Source organism: Chamaea fasciata, unplaced genomic scaffold (genome assembly GCF_029207755.1).
Source record: "Chamaea fasciata isolate MVZ Bird 193981 ecotype frontalis unplaced genomic scaffold, bChaFas1.0.hap1 SCAF_1, whole genome shotgun sequence".
Lineage (NCBI taxonomy): Eukaryota > Metazoa > Chordata > Aves > Passeriformes > Sylviidae > Chamaea > Chamaea fasciata.
The window spans coordinates 41,368,447-41,391,889 of NW_027094086.1; the positions used below are offsets into that span (position 1 = coordinate 41,368,447).

The 23,443-nt window shown below is 34.0% G+C and overlaps 1 protein-coding gene across 6 annotated transcripts in view; it reads right to left on the reverse strand.

Moving 5' to 3' along the window:
• Nucleotides 1-23,443, reverse strand: part of SNTG1 (syntrophin gamma 1) — a 324,290-nt gene that overhangs the window by 119,362 nt on the left and 181,485 nt on the right. For all 6 annotated transcript variants that reach the window (XM_066181512.1, XM_066181540.1, XM_066181522.1 and 3 more), the window contains 4 exons: nt 20,035-20,091; nt 13,913-13,970; nt 11,541-11,584; nt 11,394-11,435 (listed from right to left, as the gene is read on the reverse strand). In XM_066181512.1, coding sequence (XP_066037609.1) covers nt 11,394-11,435; nt 11,541-11,584; nt 13,913-13,970; nt 20,035-20,091 — 201 coding nt within the window. The remainder of the gene's footprint in view (nt 1-11,393; nt 11,436-11,540; nt 11,585-13,912; nt 13,971-20,034; nt 20,092-23,443) is intronic.

The following is a 23,443-nucleotide window of genomic DNA, read 5'->3' on the forward strand; positions in this document are numbered from 1 at the left end:
TCGTGGGTGCAGTGGTGTGTGCAGCCAGATGAATGATAGGCTTTCCCTTCAATCTACAGGGGATTTCTTATTTAAGATACAACGTTTTTGGAGTTCATAATAATTGGAAAACAATTGTGATGACAGTCTATGGTGACAATGTTGTTTGGGTTTTCCTTTCAATTAGTTATGGAGAATATTCAGAAAAAGCTGTTAACATCTGTAGCACCTGTAACACATTTTAAGCAGGCTCCAGAGGCTTTGCACATTTACCTTCAAAGATGCATGACATAAAAATTCAGAGATTTTTTTCTTTTCTTTCAGGCAGGCCATATTTTAATACATAGATAATAGAAAATTCTTCTCACTCATCATATCTGCACAAAACCCTTGTGGAATCAATCTTTGTTACTCATACAGATAAGATCATTTTAGTGGATTTCAGTCCAACATAATATAAAGTGTTGAGAATAAGCCAGAACTGTAATTTACTAATTATTTGTAGGTTACCAACCAATCCTTGGTGGTGCTGTTCCCTAATAAGAGTTTCAGATAGTAACAGATCAAAAAAACCATTTTTAAATGAAAGGAGAGAAATTTAGTAAGACACATTCTCTTGGACTAAAAACAAAACAAAACAAAAAAATAGAGTATTTAAGGTATGTATAATATATACCAACTAAATATCCCATCACAGATTTCCCCAACATCTAAGCCAGCTTTTGATTACCATCCACCAACCTGCAAAAAAATGGCGGACTATATGGGAATAACACTTTCTGATGGTAAGAGCTGCCCCAAACAAACTATACTGTAAACAGGCCAGAGCTTCAGTCATTAAATTACTAATAAATGAAATGTGAAAACCAGCACAACAGGTAATATTATCAGTATCTGTTATGTAGAATATTAAGATTTTGCTTGTGGCCTGCAAGTGTTATAGCATACAATGCATGATAATGCAATGACTATTCTAGAAAAAAAAGAGAGCATAATGCATGATCTATCCAACAATGTAAAAGAACACAACATAATCCAGCACACAGTCATGAGCTGGATTGAAGAAAAACATTGTAAATCATCTTTCAAAACCAAAAGCCATGTCTTAGCTATTATCCAGGAAAACCTTAGAAGAATGACCTAGTACTTGACCCTCCACTCCCTATACAAAAATCATATAAAATACAAAATATAGCAAAAGGCTAAAGACATTACCCACATTACACAAAGAAAAATAATCAGTGATATTCACAGAATAAGGCACAATTTTCCATTTATCTGCATGATTCCTAGACTTACCCAGTTACAATTGGAATAAAGATCACTAGAAACCCTCTTATAAATGGATATGTATTTTTCTTTTGCTGGAAGACATTATACTAAAAGAGAGCTTCATACAGAAGCTTGTTCAACAATTTTTTTATTTAAGTAAGAGTAAAAATGAAAACTAAATAAAAAGTGGATTTTTTTTCCTAGTAAACTATGACAGAAACTAGACAATAATTTGGAATTACGGTCTCCAAATTCAGGTAATGTGTACTCCTCAACAGAAAGAAATAATTCTAATCAAATTATTTATTTAAAAATTTTGGAGTTCTTTCTTCTCATAGTTTATCATAATGCACTTTTTTTCTTATTATAGGAATGATCTTGATTGGTTTGAGGTTTTTAAACTAAATATTAACAAAACAATGAAGATGCTTAATCATCCATGAAATACATAAGAATCTCCTGCTCTTTTAGTCAAATTGTTCTCACAATTAAAATTTACCAGAAAAAAAAGTGCTCTCCTGGTTGAATTCTATATGGAATTTCTAAGGCAGCTACTAAACAAGTACAATTTTTTATGTTTGCAATTTTTGAAAGGCTCATTAGTAGTATTCAAAATGCATACACATTACCAGACTATATAACATGCCAGCTATTGTTCCTGTTCCTAATGCTTGAAGAATGAAAAACACCCAGCTGACACAGCATTTTGAAGTACAGTCTTAAATTTAAAGACATTTTATGAACAGACATATGTCTATGATTGCTGAAAACAATACAAGTGTTGCATGGCTTGAACATTTTGCCTGTCTATGCAGACCTCCAGGTCTGGGGGGAAAAAAAAAGGATCATTCCAAGAACAAGAGTTTGCTCACACTAATCCCATTGCAAGACTGGGGTCAAATACACAGCTAGTAGTAAATTTCACATTTACATATTCAATATAATATTTGCTGTTGGCAAATATGACCTTAAAACTTAGTTTTCATGAATAGTCACACTAATCAAGCACCAGAATATAAATGCTCATGAAAAATGAATAAAAAGTGGTCCTAAAGAGTTTGAAATCAAATTCTAATTCCATATTTGAATAAATATTACTGTATGAACCCACTCCGGTTTGTTCAGTTTTAAATGTTATCAACTTCAATATGACAAAAAAAAAATCTTGGACAAATTTGTATTTGAAGTAATGTATTAGATCAATATAAGCAGTTAATTCTGCTAAGCTTCTTGGCTGCTCAGAATCTAATCTCTGAGAAAGATATTTTAGTACTTCAGGGAAAGTGCCCAGTGGGAAAAGTTCTCAGATGAGAAAACACGTAGGAATTCTGTGATTCTGTAACATACTTTCATGCATTTAATGCAGAGGCAGTTTTTCTGCTCCAGATTAGTTGCACTGCATCTGGTTGAAGTTGAGAAAATTATTTTGTTCTTCAAAAATGTTTGTAACAAAGAAAGTCCCCAACTTAATAAAACACATGCATTCATAATTTTAGGCAAATACCTACGTATTCTGCTGAACTTGGATCCAATACATTTATAATTTGAAATTTTCAAAAAATCATATTGCCTTAACATTTTTAAGATATTTTCATTAGTGTCTAGATTTTAAAGGTCTTGGCAAAACTGGATTTGGACGCACTCATGCTGTATTTTAATTAACTGAAGAACATTTATAGATATTTTTGGAAACAAAAAAAAATAGCATATAATTCCAAAGAAGTAAAAAAGATAATTTGTATTTCAGCACAATGACAAAAAAGTGCTGAATTACAGTTTTAATCAATTTATAGCATGAGGTCTTCGTAACTTTCAAAATTAAGCATAAATCTTATATATTAATCAAAACTGATTAGGCTACTTATACAATTGCAACCCTTTTTTTACCTTTTCTTATTTTCTTAATTAAGAAATAACACCCCAGAAATCCATTATTGTCGGCAGTTAATTACCATCTGAGACTATAAAATCATATAAAACCAATAATTTATCGACTAATGTATAGAGTGAATGTGTTTTCCGAAACAAAATTTGCAACATTAACAGTAAAAGAAAACCAGAATGATTTGTATAATTCTATTATGTTGCTGCTAAGTTATTATGCCAGAGTATTACAAATGAATGCACAAACTACAGGCTTCACTTTTAGAAAGTTCAAGCCTCTCAAACCATAATAATTCTCTTTGCTCTCACTTTCTATAAAAATTCAGAAAATAAGAAAAACATTGCTGATGCTGCATAACTCCATGATATCTAACAAACATTTTATACAGATGCTTTGACTCAACAAAGCATGCCTCCGCTTTTCTGTTGAGATATAAAGATCCTGGAATACTAAAATCTACAGTTGCAAGAGTAAAATTAAAAATTTAAATGTCGTAATGCATTCAATTTCCAAACCTCCTAGTGTTTTAATTGGGAAATAAATTTAAAAATTGTTTCACAGATTTGTTGCTGCCATTGTTGTGCAGGTGATTCACTTTACCCTATAACCCCACTTATTGAGTGATAGAAAGATGCTTTAAACAGTCTGTGAAAACTTGTAATCTTTTATGGTGATGGATATTAAAACAAAATATCTTTTCTATTAACATTCATTATGGTAAACTTTAGCTCTCACCAACACTTCTCTGCAATCACTGACTCAGAAATCACACATGACCTGAAGTGCACAGGAGATTTTGAATATGTTTTGTATTTGATTCCCCATCTAAGCTCAACAAAACTCAACAAAAGATGTCAAAATAACCTCAAGACATCTGAGAAATGGTGGAGATGTTGTGAAACATGCCCGTCTATCCATTCACTATGTAAGGACACCACACTCAGAATAGTGTAAGAAGGGAAGGCATCTCAGAAAATCTAGAAACATCCTCATTACTTCCTACTGCAAGCCAATATTTAAATATGGGAGTTTTTTGATGTAGAACAGTCCCTTGAACATTCCCTTTAACAGGTCAGCACAATTAGAATCTTTCAAATGCTCTCAATCACTACTGTCTTGACAAGGGCAAGTGAAGTGGAATAGAGCTATGAACATTCTCTAGATCACGTTTAAAGATATATGTCATTATCCTGGTAATGCCAGTTCAGCCTCAGGAGTGACTTTTTCCCATTTTCCTCAGAAAACTATTAACAGCACAGGGAGGTAACTCTTGCAGGTCTCTGCACAAAAATCTAGGGAACATGTAACTGTTGTAATTTTTAATGAAGAGTTTCTTCCATCAGTTACCAAACCTGCACAAAAGTTCTTCTTGTGACCGGTTAAACTCTTACTACTACAAGCTATTCCACTGGTCACAGTCTTCCAAAACAGCTAACAAGAAACAGGTAGTACCAAACTGAACCTGTATAACAACATCAGTACTATCAGGGCAAAAGAAAAAAAAAAATCCAGAAATAGGCCCAGTGCTGACAAACAGATACCAAAACACCAGTACCATACTGTACCATACTAGTGGTTGAGAAGTATGGGGTGGGCCATCTGGAAACCTCCATGTATCTGGCTGGAACAGGCCAACACTGGATACTATTGAAAAATTATATAGAGTCCATTCTCCTTTCCTCTTCCTCCTCCACCGAACAAACTGTCAAAAGACAAAGACCCAATGTAGAGAAAAAAAGACCTAAAAATATGTACAGGTATTAAATAACCCCAGAATTAAAAGTTTTTCCTGGCACCCATTGGATTTTACTATAGCCAGAAACACTGACATTTCTGAAGAGTTCAATCAGGTATTTTAACTGCTAGAAAGTTGCCAAAAGACTACCTGTGTGCACATTTGCACTTCTTTGAGCATGCCTCCTACTGGTGACTCCTCCTGGCTAGTTAAGTAAGTAATCTTACTTCTATCTGCTCTATTCTTCCCACTGCTCTCTCAGGTCCACATGAAGCCATTGGAAATACAGAAGTTGCCTTCTAGAGGTGAACATTTTCTTTCAGTCTATATCACATGTTTTTTACCTTTTTAAAGAAAATGTAATTGATGCCAGTTGGACAGTATTTTCTAGTTCTTATGAGTAAATGAAATCTTAATAGTTACCAGAAAAGATAATTTCCATGCCCATAGGAGTTTTCATTCTTCTTACATTATGTTGGAGTGTTTTGTGTCTGTTTACTTCTTCTGCTTTATGGAGGTTATGCCCAGAAAGAAAAACACTGGGTCCCTGAACTAAAGTCAAATTGAGGTGTAGCTCCACAACAGGGAGATGCCGTGCAGAATGAATTATTTCAAAAAGATATTTGGAGGGTAAAGTGCACACATGTACCAATAAACATGAAAATATTTCTATTTGATTCCTAAGGAAGGCAAGAAACCTGAGCCTTTAGAGTAAAAATATCAATGTAAACAAGGTCACAAACACAGCATATTTAATGGCACACATTTTAAATCCACTCCTCAACTGTTTTGTTTTCTTTGCAGCTCAGGCTTTCGGAATTAATAGACCCGTATGACAAAGGAGGAACCAAGAGCAGTTATTTGAAAGATGTTGTGCCATAACCGGTGATTCAACCTTTCACTCTATCCCACTAAACCTTAATGGATTTGTGCTTTGAGGACTGTAGCTATGTAATAAGGAAATAACAATATTAATCATGTAGGCCTGGTATTAGTCATGATGGCATGTTCTACTCCCTTCTTTTAAAACTCAGCAGTAATGATGAGTAGTTTTAAAAGATGAAATCTTAATAAAATGACTAATAGATTTACAGGTATCTTGAGAAAAAGAAATGAAAATATAAATTAGGAAGACTAGCAACATATTAACTTATTTTAAAAGTCTAACATTATAGTACTTGAATAAATTCAAGTTTTTATTGAGTTTGGCATAATTTTAAAAATTACTTAAACACTAAAAAAACATAGCTAAAACCAGATTAGAAAAGCAGATGAACACATGTTAAGAATACTGCTCCAGGAAATATCCAGATTCCAGGAATTTCCACCACACAGCTGAAAACAGTAGACTATTTACAGCTGCTAGGTTCTTTTCCCCTTGATGAGCACCTATTTTGAATCAATGCTGAATTATTTGACAGATTCTTATTAGTTCAAATTTCATGAGCATTAGGATATCCAGTAACAGATATTTTCATTGATTATGCCAGGGTAGGTAACGTGACAGCAGTTTACTATTATTATTATTATTACTCAAGTTTGAGATAGAAAACAGCATCTGCAAGGAAGGAGTAAAAGTATTGGATTTCCAGAAAGTTTACATTTCACTTTTAAATTCAGAAGTTAAAAACTGCAGATTGATTATAGTCTTAGAAGCACCGACTGTGCAGCATCCACATTTAAAGTCACCATTCTGTCTAGAGGGGAAAGGATTAAATGGCTGTGCTGTGAGTTATCAAGTACAGGATCTCTGCAACATGAGAAAGTGGTAGTCTGTGTTTGCAGGTAGCTGTTATCACTTCATGACACTGCAAAATATTAATGCAGAGATACTTTTCCATAAGATTCAGAAGTACTTCATAGAAGTCAGAGAGTTAAATCCAATAATAGTCTAGGTCTCTGTTTCATAGTTAAGGAAGCAAAGATAAGATAAAAACATAATTTATCAAAAGACACATCTGCAAAGTCAAGATGGAGTGAGATTTCCGATCATTTGGTTTATTAAAATACAGGATGCCCATTCTTCTGCTTCAAAACAGTTACAAAAAAATTGCCAAAACTGTTCATAACAAGTTTTAAAAATCAGTTTGAATGAGACCACAGTTTTAAAGAGAAAGGCCAGATTAAGAGTTTTATTAGCTGCAGATGATTGCAGTTAAGCAACAGCAATCCCTACGCTGTCATTTTTATGTAACATAAATGAGTCATGGACAGTCAGTGGAGTTACAGCCCTGACGTGAATGCTGAGAAAAGAAGGAAGCAAAAGATTCAATGCAGTGCATGAGGACAACTCAGATCAGGTTGTTCTGCTGGAAAGAATGGTGTCTTCTGCAAAATGCAAGCAGTGGCTGAATTGAACCACAGTGCTACACATTGTAGTTACCTTTACAAAAAATCCACCAAAGCCTGAGTATCTATTCTGTCTTTATAGCTATCTCCCACTACCCGAGCTTTTCATGTTACTTTTCAAGGAATGCCCAAATGCCACATTAACTGACACATGCAAGCAATCATTTCTCATTTGAAACGTTCCCTGAATGTTCCCCAAATAGAAGAAATAAGAAATTATGTCATATCCATAGCCATTTAATTTCTTCTATTTCCTAAGAGAAAAATGCCCAGATGCTAAGATCCAAAGAGATATGTAGACATGGTTATTTGATACTACCTGAGATGTTTTACTCACAACAGTAAGAACAGAGACAATCTTAAACATATCAGCCTTCATTCAACTGAAATTCAACCTTGACTGAAGACAATTTGGTGCAGTACAATCCTGAAAAGTAGACCCAACACAAGGATTTTGGTAGTATCCAACTGAACTGACATACCTTTCCATTCATAGCAACTCAGAAGTGGCTCAAGGGCCTCCCACTCTCTCGCAAAATCTTGTCCATTTTTAGTGATATAGTGACTAGACCTAGAACCACCAAAAATGTCCATACAACAGTATTATGTTGGTGCTTGTCTATCTATCTTTATGTTTGGACAACAAATGGAGGTAAAAGCTAGAAATGCATTACTTTCCAGCCTTAAAAATAATCCTATCTCTTACGGATAACCACATCCACTAGGTGTGTGGATTGATAAGATATGCATTGTTGGATCTTATTAATTAGACAAAAGCAGAAACTCATAGGTCTGCCTGTGAATAATTCTAATTTCACCCTTTTAAAATTCTTGTAAAATTTAAAGGAGAGTCTAACAAAAAAAAGGAAAAATCAAAACATCCTGAGTAAAAACAGCACAAAGTCGAGTATTTAAACAGACATAATGGATTCTTGTTCTACATTCAAGTTCATATGGCATTTTTTGGGCTGAAACTGCCAGTTTGAGAGATGTTAAGAGTTATTTTTTTAAATAATTGCTAGTTTATTTTTTCCGCAGCCTCTTCCTGTATTGACACTTCACTAGAGAGAGCATGACTTTACCTTACCACATGAGAATACTAAGACTGAAGCAATGTTATGCTGTACTCAGTCGGGGCTCTTTCCAACCCAAGAGAAACAACAAGCTGACAGTCAGTCTTTGGTAGAAACTCATCATGTGCTTTCATGATATGAGCAATATTTTCACCTTCTACAAGCAGAAAACTAAGCTCAAGATTAAGTGATTCACCTGAAGAGGGGAAAAAAAAAATCAGAAAGGAACCATGTAAAGGCTTCCAGTAAGGTACACTAAGAACTGAGTAAACCTACCTATCTAGGCTTATGAGAGTCTATTAGTCCATCTGTCTTTCTATCTGTCTATCTATCTATCTATCTATCTATCTATCTATCTATCTATCATGTGTATCAAAAGTAATGAAAGACAACAAAGACAAAAAAGTGCCCACAACGTTAACTAAGTTCCTTGTACATTGGGGAAAGAATCTCCCTGCTATGAAACATGCAATAAGTTTGATTAAACTACCTAATTTTGAAGCTCAAATCATTTTATATACATAGTATGGCTATCAGTAAAGCAAGATGAAATACCAGGGTCGACTAATCATGAGTTTCATACAACAGGCTGCAGTGATTATGCCACAGATTTTTTTTTCACTGCAGAGCTATGAAGATATGACATATGCTTAAAAAGTTTCCACAAGCAGCAACAGGTTTTGCATGTAGGAAAAAAATGAATGCTCTTCAGAGTCACACTGTAGATACAAGTCTGAATTTTCTACAGGTATCTTCAGCATTATCCACTGAAAAAAAAAATTACACGCTGGTTTACAACGAAAATTTTCTAAGACATTAAGAGAACCCAAACACTTATATATTCTTACAGAACATTGTACCTGCTAAGCCTTAATTAGGTACAGAAAAAATCAGAATAAAATAAAGTTACGAGTCCAGGTGTCTTGCAGAGCCATTTCAAAAATACCAATATGCAATAAGGATTGAAAATCAAGGTTCAACTCCTGTTCAATTTCCTGCTGCAAGCAACTAGGCTCCAAAAACTTCTATTTTCTCTAAATTACCTTGAGATTATAGCTACAGATCCCGTATTTGATAAAGACCTCACAGGACAGAAGTCCTGGAACAACTCAAGCTGCAAAGGACATGCTGCAGGAAAAACCCTACCTGTGACTCCTGCTGGCACATCAGCTGATGTACTTACTCTTTACTGAGGGCTATGCCCAAACCCTATATACTATACATACAGTTCTGCACAATGAAAAACTATATATAATACCACCACAGCAGCGTCACAACAAATTTACTCCATAAACACGTAGCATACAAGAGTGAATGCTTCTAAAAAAAATGAACCATCAGAGTTCATTTACTTTGGATTTTTAATTTATATAATATATTTATAACTCTTATGCATATTTTAGTTTGCAGAATGTCATATGGACATTTGATCCTTTTTAAATATTAGTCAATATTTGCTATTAAATATTAAAAATTATTCTTAATTAATATAAGGATTTAATTTTAAATTTATTTGCTTCTTAAATTCCTAAGATATTTGCAAATACATACATGTACATTCAAAACTGGTAAGATACCATTTTTTTATAGTAGAGAATTTCACAGAGAATTATCTACAGGGAGCTTAAGAAGTGGATTATGTTAGATAAACAAGGTATAAATAAAATTAAACAGGATAACACCTGCTACTCAATATCAATCCCCCCTTACAGCGTTTCCAAAATCTCTTTTCTTCCCATGAATGGGTTTCAACCTCATCATAAATACCCAACGGATTTATGTATCATTTTGAGGGTTAAGAGAATGTCTCAGAAAACAGAAAATAAAATCCTGACATCCTTACTAGTTTTCAATACGCATTCAAGTGTACAAGGCTACACATCTTTCTCATGTTTTGTAATTCCAACATTTAAATTCCAACATTTAAGTCCCACTGAGATATTTGCCATATTAATGCATATTAAACAAACCAACTACAGTAAACTTATAAAATATTGACAACCAGATCACTGTTGCACAGACAAAACTTAAAAGCAATATAAATACGACTATTAGCTAATATATACAGAAGGGGGTATGATGAAGGCTCTGAAGTATGAAGAAGGATTTGCAGTATAGATTTCCAAAAGGAAACTAGTGTGCAAAAGCACTCTGAAGAATAGTGCAGTGATCTAATCTTTCAGCCTGCACTGAACTTGTTGATCAGAACTTCATCTTTATTAAATCCTGCTTTCTATACCTGAACAGCACATGTTTGGTGATCTGTCATACAGCAGAATGCTGCATGAAACACAAAGAGCATCCTTGAATTGGCAGAGTCAGCAAGATAAGCTTTCAAATGCATAAGTACTACGTTATTTTAAAAATACAGGTACAAATGCTATGGAGCTAAACAGGATTTAAAGGTAATTTTTTTTGGTAATCTAATTTTTGGCATTGTTTTCTGAAATAAACAGTTTTCTCTTTCTGAAAGTATTTAGGAAGAGTCAAAAAGCCAAATATGACGAAAGTACATGATGCATTTAGCAAAGCTGATTCACCAGTGGAACCAGCCTACTACAGATATCTCAAAAATTTCTTCTCTAGAACAAATCTCCTTAATAAAATTTTATTTTATGCCCAAAATGACAGCATCTTAACTACAGAGCACCCTCATAAAGAACAGCAGAGAATGAGTGGCAGATGAATAGATTTCTCTCTTTTTTTAAAATAGGATTAAAAGCAACCAAACCAGAAATCTCCAACATAGTGCAAATTACGCTGTTGAAATTAAAATGACCCCACACAGCCAAAAAGGTGTAGCATTGCTGAAATTTGTCAGCTATTAGCCAGAAGAAGAAATGCTGGAATATGTACAGCTCAAATCTTCATAATAAAACAATCACCTCTAATTTAGAAAAGCCTATCTGAGAAGAGCAATTACACAGATTCAGGAAGAAAAGATTGCACTTTGTTGCTTGTAATGTTAGAAGGTACAGTCATATTTGCTTAGGAATAAATAACAATAAAACAGCTGATACCACTGCACTGCTATCAGCATACACTATCATTTCAGCAACTACAAAAGACAAAAAGTAGACTAAAAAACAGGAAAGCTCACCACTTCTTCATGCCTGCATTTTCTCACATTAATTCCATTAATCTGTTATTAAAAAGATAAAGAAAAGACTTACTCTACATTTCATAAGCACTGATTTCATTTCACTTTTCTAGAAAAACAGACAAAATAATTTGCAGTTTCACTCACCTGTAGAATTGCATCTCCTATAAAGAGCAAACCTGAAAGTTCCGCTGAAAACAGAAAGCATATTTTTCACTCACTTTGTACAAAACATCCAACTTTTTTTGTACATGAATTCTGATTTAATTTACTGCTTTTGCATAATCTTTTAAAATTTCAAACAAAAACATGATAAAAACCCCAACACAAAATTCCAAATAAATTACTTGTATTTTCTGTTTTAAACTCAAAATACTAGTGTACTAGTATTTCAATAAAAGAGGCTACTCATCCCAAGCAAACAACTATGAATATTCATCCATCAGTCACTAGCACCTTTCAGGCCATTCTTGTTAGGTGTGGCATATTTTTCTGAATAGAAAATGATGCAGGACTAGGGCTTTTTTGCCTGTGAGAGATCATTTCTTACAAAGAGAAAAAAGAAACATGGAGTCTCCTACTTAGGAATAACAAATTTAATTTTTTAGCTTTTACCAAAGATAAAGGACCCTTTAGATCCTGCATCTTTGATAAGCTCTGATAAATAACAGGGACTATTAATACTGGATAACACTTACATACACTGTAGAACTAGAAAATCAATATATTGTAAAAAATCACTGGGAAAACTGAATATGATTTTTAAAACAAAGCTGCATTACAAAGACATTTATAAAATCTAATTTTACACTTCTAATTTTTAAATACTGTGTCCCATTTCAGAGCTATCTCATTTAAATACACTTTATAAGCATACCAGAAATACAAAGATTTGTTAAGTGTCTATAAAGACATTAATAACCCCTAACATGAGACATTAACAGATTCCATGAGATTATTTCCTATAGTATTCCCTACCATCATAGAAGATACTGTCTGAAGCTAGTATCAGACTTGATCCAAAAACTTTACTTAATCCAAAAGCTTTACTTATTTACATGAGCTGTAAAACTGGAATCAATATTGACATAAATGATGATACTCTAGTCTGTGTTTGAAGGAATGGTCCTATTAGCTGTATTTAACAATGAATGATTAAATTATTCCAGGACAGACATTCTGATTTATTTTGAGGCATAGGCTTTGGGTCAAATAGCATTTTCTGTATCAAAGTTCTCTAGTCCAGGAGCACAGCATGACACTTTCTACATCTCAAGACAGCAGTCTCCTACAAAAGAGACGTCCCTCAAAACTAGCTCTCTAAAAATTAGCAGTAGTTTTATTGAAAGCAGTAATGAAGATTTTATCACAGCTAGGAATTGGGGCTGGAAACAATGCAACAGCTACTGCAGCAAAAAAAAATAATGACAGAAATAAAATTGCACTTCAGTATGCTCAATTAAACTTAAGTATATCTTTCTTATTTTTCCTGCAGTGCTTAATAGCATTTTAACAGCTACTACATGTAATACATTCCACACATTAATGTATTAGTTACATGTATTCTGAAAAGAACGTAGTCACAAGTACAACTTCTTAAGGTTAACCTTATTGCCTTCCTTAGGGGCTCATTCCATGCTACTCATTCTCCCTAACTCCAACTTTCACATCTACCTTTCAGGGTTGGCTTTTGGCTCTCAATATGCTGATTCTCCCATACCTCTCTATTTGAGTGGGTGAATATGAGACTTTTTCATGCTGACACATTTTAGTTGAGGAGAAGCTGAGTTCTAGAATCATTATAGTACAGATGGAGGGAAATGTTTCCAAGTTTGCATTTCTGGCCTTACACAAATACATACAAACATAACAAAGATATTAAGTACACAATACTAGTAGTGGTTCATGACCTTCCTCCCTCATAATTGTGCACATCTTGAGCTGTTTAGCTGTTATCCATGTATCACTCCAATAATTTCAAAATGCTGCCAGTTAAAAACAATACAGAAATTCAGCACCAGCTCTGTTATTATTAAAAATAAGTATGGTAAATACTTTATGCAGTACACTATCTCAATACTATCTTACTAACCAGGTTAAAAAGCCATGTATTCTCCTGCTGTGTTACCATGATTTAAGAGCCAAACATTTCATCTGTTACAGCTTCCAGTAAATAACTACTGGGAAGTCAAAGCCACTAAATCATTGCCTTTTGATAAATTTGCTAAATATTTTTATTCTACCAATACCTTCCTATTTTTCATCTTAAAAATAATGCTTTACAATAATCTTTTCTAAAAAAAAAAAAAAAGTTGAAGATTTTAAAAACTATTCCAAATATCAATTCTGTGCTTTCACAGGGAAAGTTTCTGATGAAGAGAAAGATCATAAAGACATGGGAGAGAAAGTGTTTAACAATAGTGTTTGTTTAACACTGACTGAAGAATCTCAAGAGTAAATACACCTGTCTTTAAAGGGAACATTAAGTACAGTGTAATAAGCTGATACCTGATACTCACCTCTTTGTTCTTTGGAAATCTTAGAAATGACCACTGGAATATTATGTTCTGCTCCACCCTGAAAGCAGAATAAATGACAATCTTTTTCTGTCACTAAAATACCTTTTTGCTTAAAGTTATATTTTACCCTTTCTCTAAATGAAGTTCTTAGACATCAAATAACTGAGCAAATAACTGTGCAAATAACTCTGATTCTGGTCTTCCACTTTTTTAATGAATATTTGATTGTCATTAGTTCCTTATTATCTCACATAAAGAAGGTCTCAGTTGCCATCATTAGCTCAGTAAGTGAATTCAGAGCTCTACCAGGTTTGAAGAAAAAGGACATCAGTTTCTGTGAATTCTGGACAGCCTAATGTATGAAATGTGTCCTGTAAAAGCAGAATGGATATCCAACTACAGTGGCAACCACACTGTGACCACTTAGTTTTCAAGCTGGCAAGAAGGAAGTAAACAAAAGCACAAGAAAGAAGGTTTGCACTTTTCCTCTCAAAAGCAGCCTTTATTTGTTTCTGTCTGTCACACAAGCACAAAGAGTGAGGAAAGCACAGGCATAAGTAACAAGAAACAGAAAAAGAAACATTAAGAAATGGAACAGTAGGTGTTCAATAAATGGGGAGAAATAAAGGAAAACCAGATGATGGTTTCAACAGTCCAACAACAATTCAATGCTGTTGCTTCATTCAATTTTTCCTGTTGGGACTGGAAAACTTTATGGTGCTTAAGAAAGAGTAATAAAAATAAATCTTAAATGAAAAGGAAATTCAAAGGAAGGTGAAGGCAAATATACAGAGACACACAAATACATTTTCCTCTGCCAAGACTATCAAAGCATGCACTCAAATGCAAGCTGTACAAATTCAGGTCACCGGAAACCAATGTCTGCCACACTGTAATTTTGCCTAGGAATCCTGGTTAAGGGTTTTCTTACTCTTCTTTTCAGCAGACAGATTTTACTTCAGAAATGATGGCTTTTTTTAGGTCCAGCAACCCAGTGTTAGCTGTCAAAAGGACTGACACTGGTATTTCAATCCCTAAGAAACAGCACACATCCCTTCTTCATGCAATATTGAAGTGTTTGAAACTGAACAGACTCCTGTACTCAACAGATTTTTCTGTAATGGAATAAAGATTAATTTCCTTTCAAACCACAGAATGTTAAATAGGATAAATGTTCCTTTTTCTAGTGGCTATCAATGCAAATGGCCCTAAAAACACTGAGTTAATGGGGATCTCAGTAATATGACAACAATTATACGTTTACAGGTAAAGTTCTACAGGCATAGCATGAGATGAGTGTTTACAAGCACGAAACATATTGGTATTTCTAGCACAGACTGAGTATTGACTCCACAAAAACCAGAGGCTACCATCATTTCAGTTAGGTTGAGAGATGCATTCAGACTAATTAAATTGTAGCATTGTAGCTTGTTGAATATCTTTCAGTAGTTTTCACCAGAACAGCAACAGTAGAAGTTGGCTTCACTGCAAATAATGTATTCAAGCTCACTAAATTTCTAAGTTTTAACCTATACCCTCCAAATTTTCTAGCCACTTTCAAATTTAATTTCTTCAAAACTTTTCAAACAAGCAGAAAAAATAGCTGTGTCACTTTCTTCCTAAGCTCCCAATGTTGCATACATGTTGCACTATCCAGGATATTTAAAGCTCAGCAAAGAAGTGTAAGGTTTAAAATGGCCTCCCTGCCTCCTTAGACCTGAGGCTTCAGTAAAATAGGAAATTACTTTTATTACCAAGCCAGCCCGCAATGCACACAACATGATTGTTCCTCTGTCATTGTGCTGAATCCACCTAAATCCATTTACACTACAGATCTGAAGAAGCTTTCAGTAGTGTCCTACTGAAGAGAATTATCCCCTCTCATTGCATCCGAGTCTGACCTGTATGAATGCTCTTTTTTAAATTAGTAAAAGGATGTAGTGCCTGCTATTCTAAGAAACAAAAGATTAAAACTCGAAACAGCAAATAGTTGACCAGCTATCTATACCCAGTCACTATTATCAATTTGTAGCAAACTGTATAGAACTGTATTCTGCTAACATCTTGTTGAAAATTACTTCAGGTTGACACTGCAGCCTTGCATCCTTCATTACCCATACTTGATTCTCTGTCCTGTAGAGGAAAAAGTGCATGCATGTCTAAAATCTTGTTTTACAGTCTCAAGGGAAATTCTTCTGAAGAAACCTCTAGGAACAGAGGCAACTTTTTCACTTTAAATTTAGATTTTAAATTTTCTCTTCCTCTAGTACAGATTTGTAGTTGTAACCTCAGACCAGAGGATTGTCAGAAATACATCAAATAGTGGTGTTGAAGACTTCATGGCTCAAATTTTACCAGACTCTAACAAATTTGTCAAGCAAATTTTTGTTGTCATTTTTTCCTTAAGCAGGGAGAAGCCTGGAATAATAGCAGCTTCCCACCTGTGGAGGTGGTCCTGCTAGAAGAGGCAGAGGCAGCTGTTTGAAGGTCACTGTCCTGAATGTTGGCCTCTACTGGTGAGCAGTGACCCACACCTCCTCTCAAAGTGTGACATGATACAATCCTAAAGATTTTTTCTTATCCCAGTCTTTATGTGCGAGGGTTTTTTTCAGAAGCTTTTGACATATGAAAAATAGGACAATTGAAAACAACTTTTACTGACAAAGGCTGGGTGGTTTTTGGTTCTAAGTGTAACAAGGAAATTAATTTTTTATTTTCTAAAAAAAAAGAGTTTATAGAAGATTAGACCAATTGTTGGGCTTTACCATCATCAGAGTTAGACAGTGTGGGGGACTACGACTTCATACTAAAAGGAGGCATTTCCGCAAGCAAAAATAGCTTTAAGGTCTATGGATACTGAATTTTTTGATTAAGTTGGAAAGTCAAACAATCTCAGAAGATCTGTGATGCTGTTCACCATTTTAAAGGAATGATCAAAACAGAGGCAGGATACTGGCAGTGTACTGAGTCCTGGTAGCCAGAAGTCAGACTGTAACCAAAAATCTCAATTTGTTTAATGAACTATCAATTCTATTGCCTATTTCTTCAGAAACACTACACTCCAATTATTGAAAAACAGGATGCTCTTACAGAAATAATAACTGAGCAGCATTTTTTGTAAAGGCTCTGCATCTCAAACTTGTCAGAGATGTCATAAATGACTGAAATACTACACTTCCCGAATTCTACATCTATGTTGATGGCTATTCCTTCACACACAAACAGTTAACTGGAGGCTTCAGAAAAGAGAAAATAATTCCTTCAGAAGAGCGCAAACCAGAGCAGGTCTGCTTCAAATTGAATCACGGTTTCACCACTAACTTCAGCTAAGATGTACAGCCAAACACCAGGTTTTCAAACCCTAAAAGGGTGGATTGCAATCTATTTTAAAGGACTGAAGTTTATGTCTTGGAAAAAAGCCAACCTTACAATCAGGGGTTTTTAAGCAGTTAGCAAAATCTCTGATTTTTATAAATATAGTTGGAATACACAGGTTGTACAAGAAATGAAGAGTTTCCCTCAAAGACAAGTAAAAAAATTAATTTTGGAATTATTAAAAAATTGTCCTCTGCTCTTCAGAAGAAGAATAATTTCAAGGGTTCAAAATACTTGCAGCAGGATAAAACATTTTCAAAATTTATTCAAGAGAAAGTTGAAAGGTGACTTTTTCATGTGAGATTTCTGACAGTAAATTGATGTTTTAAGTTAGCAGAAAAATAAAGACGTGATAATGCCCCAGACCCGATTTCCAAAACCAGGCAAATTCATAACAATGCCCAAGCAAGTATTCTAAAGTCAGTGTCATTAATCACTGTACTGCTGTAATTAACACCTCAGATAAACAGCATCCTCTGACATACACCACAGCCAGAAAGCAAGTCTTCCAATAACCCCTGTCTTTAATTAGTCTGGGAGTAGTCAGAGACAACTGTAGTTCGAGGAGATTTGGAAGTTACTGACACAAGGAGAAGGCGCCTCAGTCCTTCTCACTCCTTCAGGGTGAGATGTAGACCTCTACTTTCTGGCACAATCTCAAAACAATTACATTTCTATTTAAAACTGATAACATGTAGAAGTTCTTTTAAAGTTCAGGAATCTTATAGAACAGAACAAAAACATAGCAGCAAACTTTGTAAAAAGTAAACCTGTAAAAAGAAAACCATGATTGAATGACACATTTTAAAAAGAAAACTGGCACTTTTCAGAGTATTTGGAACTGACATATCAGTTCATGCCATAAATAAAAAGTTCGTTTCAGTAAGTCTTCATAAAGTTTGCCTACTAAACTAAAAACATATAAAAATTACTCTAAGTTCCCATTCTAAGTTGTTTCTTCCAATAGTTTAAAATTATAATACTAGATTATATTACATTTTTTTTAGATTGTGTTGGTTATACAACTGCTCATCCATCTTTGTAGGAATGTAGAACTACAAATAAAGGGACCTAGCAAAAAAGGTTCCACATACATTGATTTTTTTAAAAAAGTAAGCAATTTAAAAGTAATAAATCATACTACCTGAAACACATAGACAGAACATCCTGGACCACAGAATTCAACTTGTCATTTTCATTATCTAATCTATGCCATCCAAGCAAGTTTGAGTTTCCTTTTTCTAAAGAGAACTCTGCTTTTTAGTGACATATTTGAAGGCATTTCATCACCTGATTGCTAGTTATTTCAAAAAATAGGAAATTTTCTATTCACACCCAACTTTATGTATCTTCACCTTTCCAATACTTTGGTTAATTTTGATCAAAGTATCTATGATACAAAATAATCCTAGAAAATAACTATCTTACTCTAAAAAGTTAAGAATAACACAGCTCCACTGATTTAGGAAAGACCATTTTGCATTAACTATTCAATTTATATTTCTAAATGATATTTTATTTTATTCAATATACATAATACTTAAAAAATGGGATCTTGAGATTGTCAGCAGTGTTAATTCTAAGTGACAACTCATTGTAAAGTATATGTAAAAATGAAGTTTACTGACTCTTGAGATTTGCTCTCCAGTCATCTAAAGTACTTCCTGTAACCAGTTATTTCTTACCAGCATCTAAATAAAACCTCATTTACCCACATACTTGATACTGTAACGTATCATGATACCGGAGGGAAAAAAAAATTAATGTTGTTGACCAAACTGATGAGAAACTTTGGTGACAAAATAACAATTGGTTTTCCTTGAACAGAGGTCTTCATGGGTCAACAAGATAACAGCAGGTGCACTAAGACATTTTTAAAAAATAATATTTCTATTCAGTCATATTCTTATCAATGACAACACAAATGCACATTAATCTTTCTTACGAGTCACTTATAAAGTCAGTACTAGCAGATGTTCATAGGAAAATCTATATTTGCACTTTATATGCATAATTTAGGCCCCTTTGAATTCACGTGAAGTACACTTCATTTTTTCCATTGCTATCTTGAGACTGAGAACTGCTGTGTTTAGAAGATAAAATTAATCTTGTGTTGTCTACACTCAGATTCAAAGCTAAAGTAAGGTTTTCAAAATCATAGATTACAATGACAAAAAATAATTAACCCTTCCTCCCTCTCCTAAAAAGGATCACCTACACTTGTATACATTCTTAAACTTTACTGACAAAAGCAAAAACATGGTAACATGATAAATTGCTGTCTGGGCTTCATCTACAGAAAAATAAACAATACAAGCATGCAATTACACTTTCTGTCCCACTAATGAATTGCAGTGGATTAATGTGATATTCTTTCTAGAAGAATTGATGATGAACTTATTGGCTGTTCCATGTGCCTGCCACTGTAATTTAGCATTCATTAATACTATTTAAATTAGAGAGAAGCTGAACTCAAATGCAGTCTATACAGTTGAAAACACTTCTCAACTCCTATATGAAACCTAATTACAGAGTTGGTCGGCTTGAATTTTAAGAGAATGATTGCTTTCCATTCCATAGGTCAGCATAATTCTGGTAGCTGTAACAGTATCTAACACACAAGAGTATGTTTCCTGTCCTGTTTCTAGTCGTCTAAAATAGTTTGCACTCATTAACAGTTACACTGATTATATACAAAGACAGGCTCTGTGTAATATGCAATAAATAGACCAAAAAAATTGTCTTACCTTTATACTTAATCCAAATCCTCCTACAGTCTGTCTTCTAATTGTTACTGTTCTTTCCTGAAAAAAAAAAAAAAATCAAGTTTTGCTAAATTTAATGTCTTCTGCCAGAACAACTATATTCATACTTCAATAAGGTTTTTCAACATTGATTGTTGCGGTTTTAATGAAGTTCTGAGTTCCTGAACTGAAAATCCCATGAAACCTGTGCTCGACAGGAAAAACACAAAATGTGGATGAAAAGAAGAGATCCTGTCTCAAAAAAAAAACCAACCCAAAAATCATTTGATCAATTCACACCATCCTAGCAAGTACTGCAATGCATAAAAAACAGAACTTTGGAGTTGGACAATTATGGTACAACACACACATTTTGGAGGGTAAAGCCTTGACTAGTTCTAAATTGGTCCCACATGCAGGTTGATCATTACGTGTTGAAGTACATACACTGACCTCCTGCAGTGCATTTCCCAATTCAGCTTCATCTGAAACGAAAACAACTTGCGTATGCCAAGACTACTTACTGATGTTAACCAAAGCCTAACAAGTGCACACATTGCAGGAATACATTTCAAAGCACAGTAATGATCCAAATTAAAAAAAAAAAAAAAAAAAAAAAAAAACCAAAAGCAAAAACCACCAGAAACCGATACAAAACCAGCCACTGTTGATCTCAGAGCAATGGTTTAAAAATTGTAACCCATAACCTACAATAAAAGCAGCCCATCTTTTTCCTTTTATTTCTTGTCTAAAAATTTGTGCCATAAAAACTGTAGGCTTCTGTCTATCTCAGATATGAACACTTACAAAAAAAGATTTTTTTTTTTGCTTTTTTCCTAGTCTGTCTGTTGACTTTATAACCATAGATCATTTAGAATTAATACATTTAGGTAGTGGTAAAGTAACTTATTAGCAGATATATCATATATACTGATTCAAATATATCAATTTTATAGATTTCTGAATGTCCTCCATATGTGGTCTAGATTTTATACTCATTTAACTACCTGTATATCTATTGCATGGCATAAGTCTGCATGTATGTTACATTTAACTATATTTACTTCAGCACAACTAGCATAGATTGCCAGTGTCAGTCAGATTTGAACACATCATCAGGAATGTAGCAGTGACAGAAAGGATGAAATATATACAGATGTATTTTTTTCTTCCTTATTTCATTTACAGAAAGGAAAATTAAGGAGCTACCACACAAAAGTTTTAGAAAACTGTTATTGCAGAAATTTGGTGAAAATCAAGTCATCTTGTTTCTTTTTTCATGTTTGTGACAAATATGAACTGTGTAACTGTGGAAAGAGCAAGCATAAACTCATCCAACGTTTTGGACTGAAAGACAAAATGGATTGCCTAAAATTAGGCTACCATTTATTCATTTAGGCTAATGCTTGCAAAATGTAAAACTCTTGCAAATATTTATTCTAAGAAAAAGGTATATATTTTGCTGTTAAATAGCCACACGTTTCAATTTTTAGTTTTAACATAAACATCTAAAAAAGGAACTTTCATAATGCAGTTCCCACAGATTGGTTCAGGCCAAAAACTGTACTTAGAAAACTTTTTGTCTGTCACAGTATCAGATGCAGGTAGTGGTGCTGACAATATACTCAGGACAAATCAATTTAGGTCACAGTCTGATGTGTGGTCTACACTGAGTTTACATAAATGAACAGAAAACACTCAGCTGTGGCTCCACTGAGAGCTGTATTTTTCCTGTTAACTTCATCTTGTTTCCACCTCCAGCTTGCGTTGAACATGGAGTTAAGAACAGGAACCTGACTTGTACACTCTGGTCAATATATTCTGGTATTTTTAGTTATACATGCTCAAATCAAATAGAAAACACTCGTCCTAAGACGACATTGAAAAATAGCAACCTTTCACTAAACTGGCTTGAATTGGCTAGTGTTACATCAACCATGAATGAAATAAAGGACAACACACACACAGAATAAATTTCAAAGTAATATTCTCAGTAAAAAACATGTAACTTCATACAATTTGTAGTTCATGATATGTCAGTAGTCACTGGAAGTACTGGCATCTGACCATATTCTAAGATGAAGCTATATTTTTAAAAAATCTAATAGAAAACTATACTGCAGAATATTTCTGTCCCTGTTGTCCTTCTTAGACCGACATGCTCATAAGTACCTATAAAAAACTACCCATAAAAAAGAGTCAATATACCATAGTTTTTGGTTTTCACTCAAGCATAAGCAGACTCAGGATAGTCCTGGAAACATATGATCCAGGGTCTTCCGTGAGTTTGCCAGTGCTGTGTGACAGAAAACTAGAAACATTTCACACTGGAGTTCAGTATTACTTTTTTTGGGGGGGGGGGGGGGGGGAAAAAGCATGCTAGCAGATTTCTTAATTGGCAAACCTGTATAGAAGTAAGGAAAGAAACCAGAAAAATTTCAGGACACTTTTTCAGCACAACATAATTTATCAGATGGTTTTGTCTAGTATTTTTACTCGTTTCTTTTCTATCTCCATTGAAAGTTGATATTAAGTATTTTGGGACCAGGCAGTTACTGAACTGAATTTTACTTCAAAAAGATACTGCAAGCTAGATTCACTAGAGTGATGTATTATGTGCAGTGAAGGCATTACATTGTATTTAATCTAGGCCCATTGAACACACCTCTTAGCCTTACAATGAAGAAATACTTGCTTAATTGCAGTTACATATTCTTTACATCAAGTTAGCAAACAAGCTTGCAAATGACCTTCAAAAGTACAAATCAGAATTACATACAAGTTGTATATTTCTTTAGTAAACCACTAATAATCCCTATTCTGCAATTTCAAACCCAACATAAACCTAGCAGTGAAGCAGCTTTTCCAGAACAGTTAGAAGCACCAGACATTTCATACACCTGAATTTTGGATTGGGATCAAGCACCAGCTCTAATCAGACATTGGTAAAGGCAAGTTTTTTTGTAACCAAGAAAAAAAAGCACATTCAATGCTGGTGGGTCAAAGCAGGTGTCCAAATTAGGTGTTAATCAACTTCATTAAGTATAGAGGCAGAATGTCAAATTTAATTTAGACAGATGAATCCCTCCCTTTTGACTTGCAAAGTAACTTGATAAGTATTTTGATGGCAGACACTTGCTTTGAAATGTTTTGGCAGAAAACTTCTTTTTCCAAATTTTAATTATGATTTGCATATGATTTATTTTATGTAACCCTCAAAAACCCCAAACCAAGCTTAATTTTCAGTGCCATTTTCAACCCAGGTCAATGGAATATACCTTGTCTGGAAAGCACTATATTGAAGTGTAAAGTATTTTTATTATAATGATTAATGCACAAAAGAAGCTTAACCATCAATCTGAAGCAAATTATTTTGTTCTGATGCTTTTAATTAGCATTTCAAATGAACAAT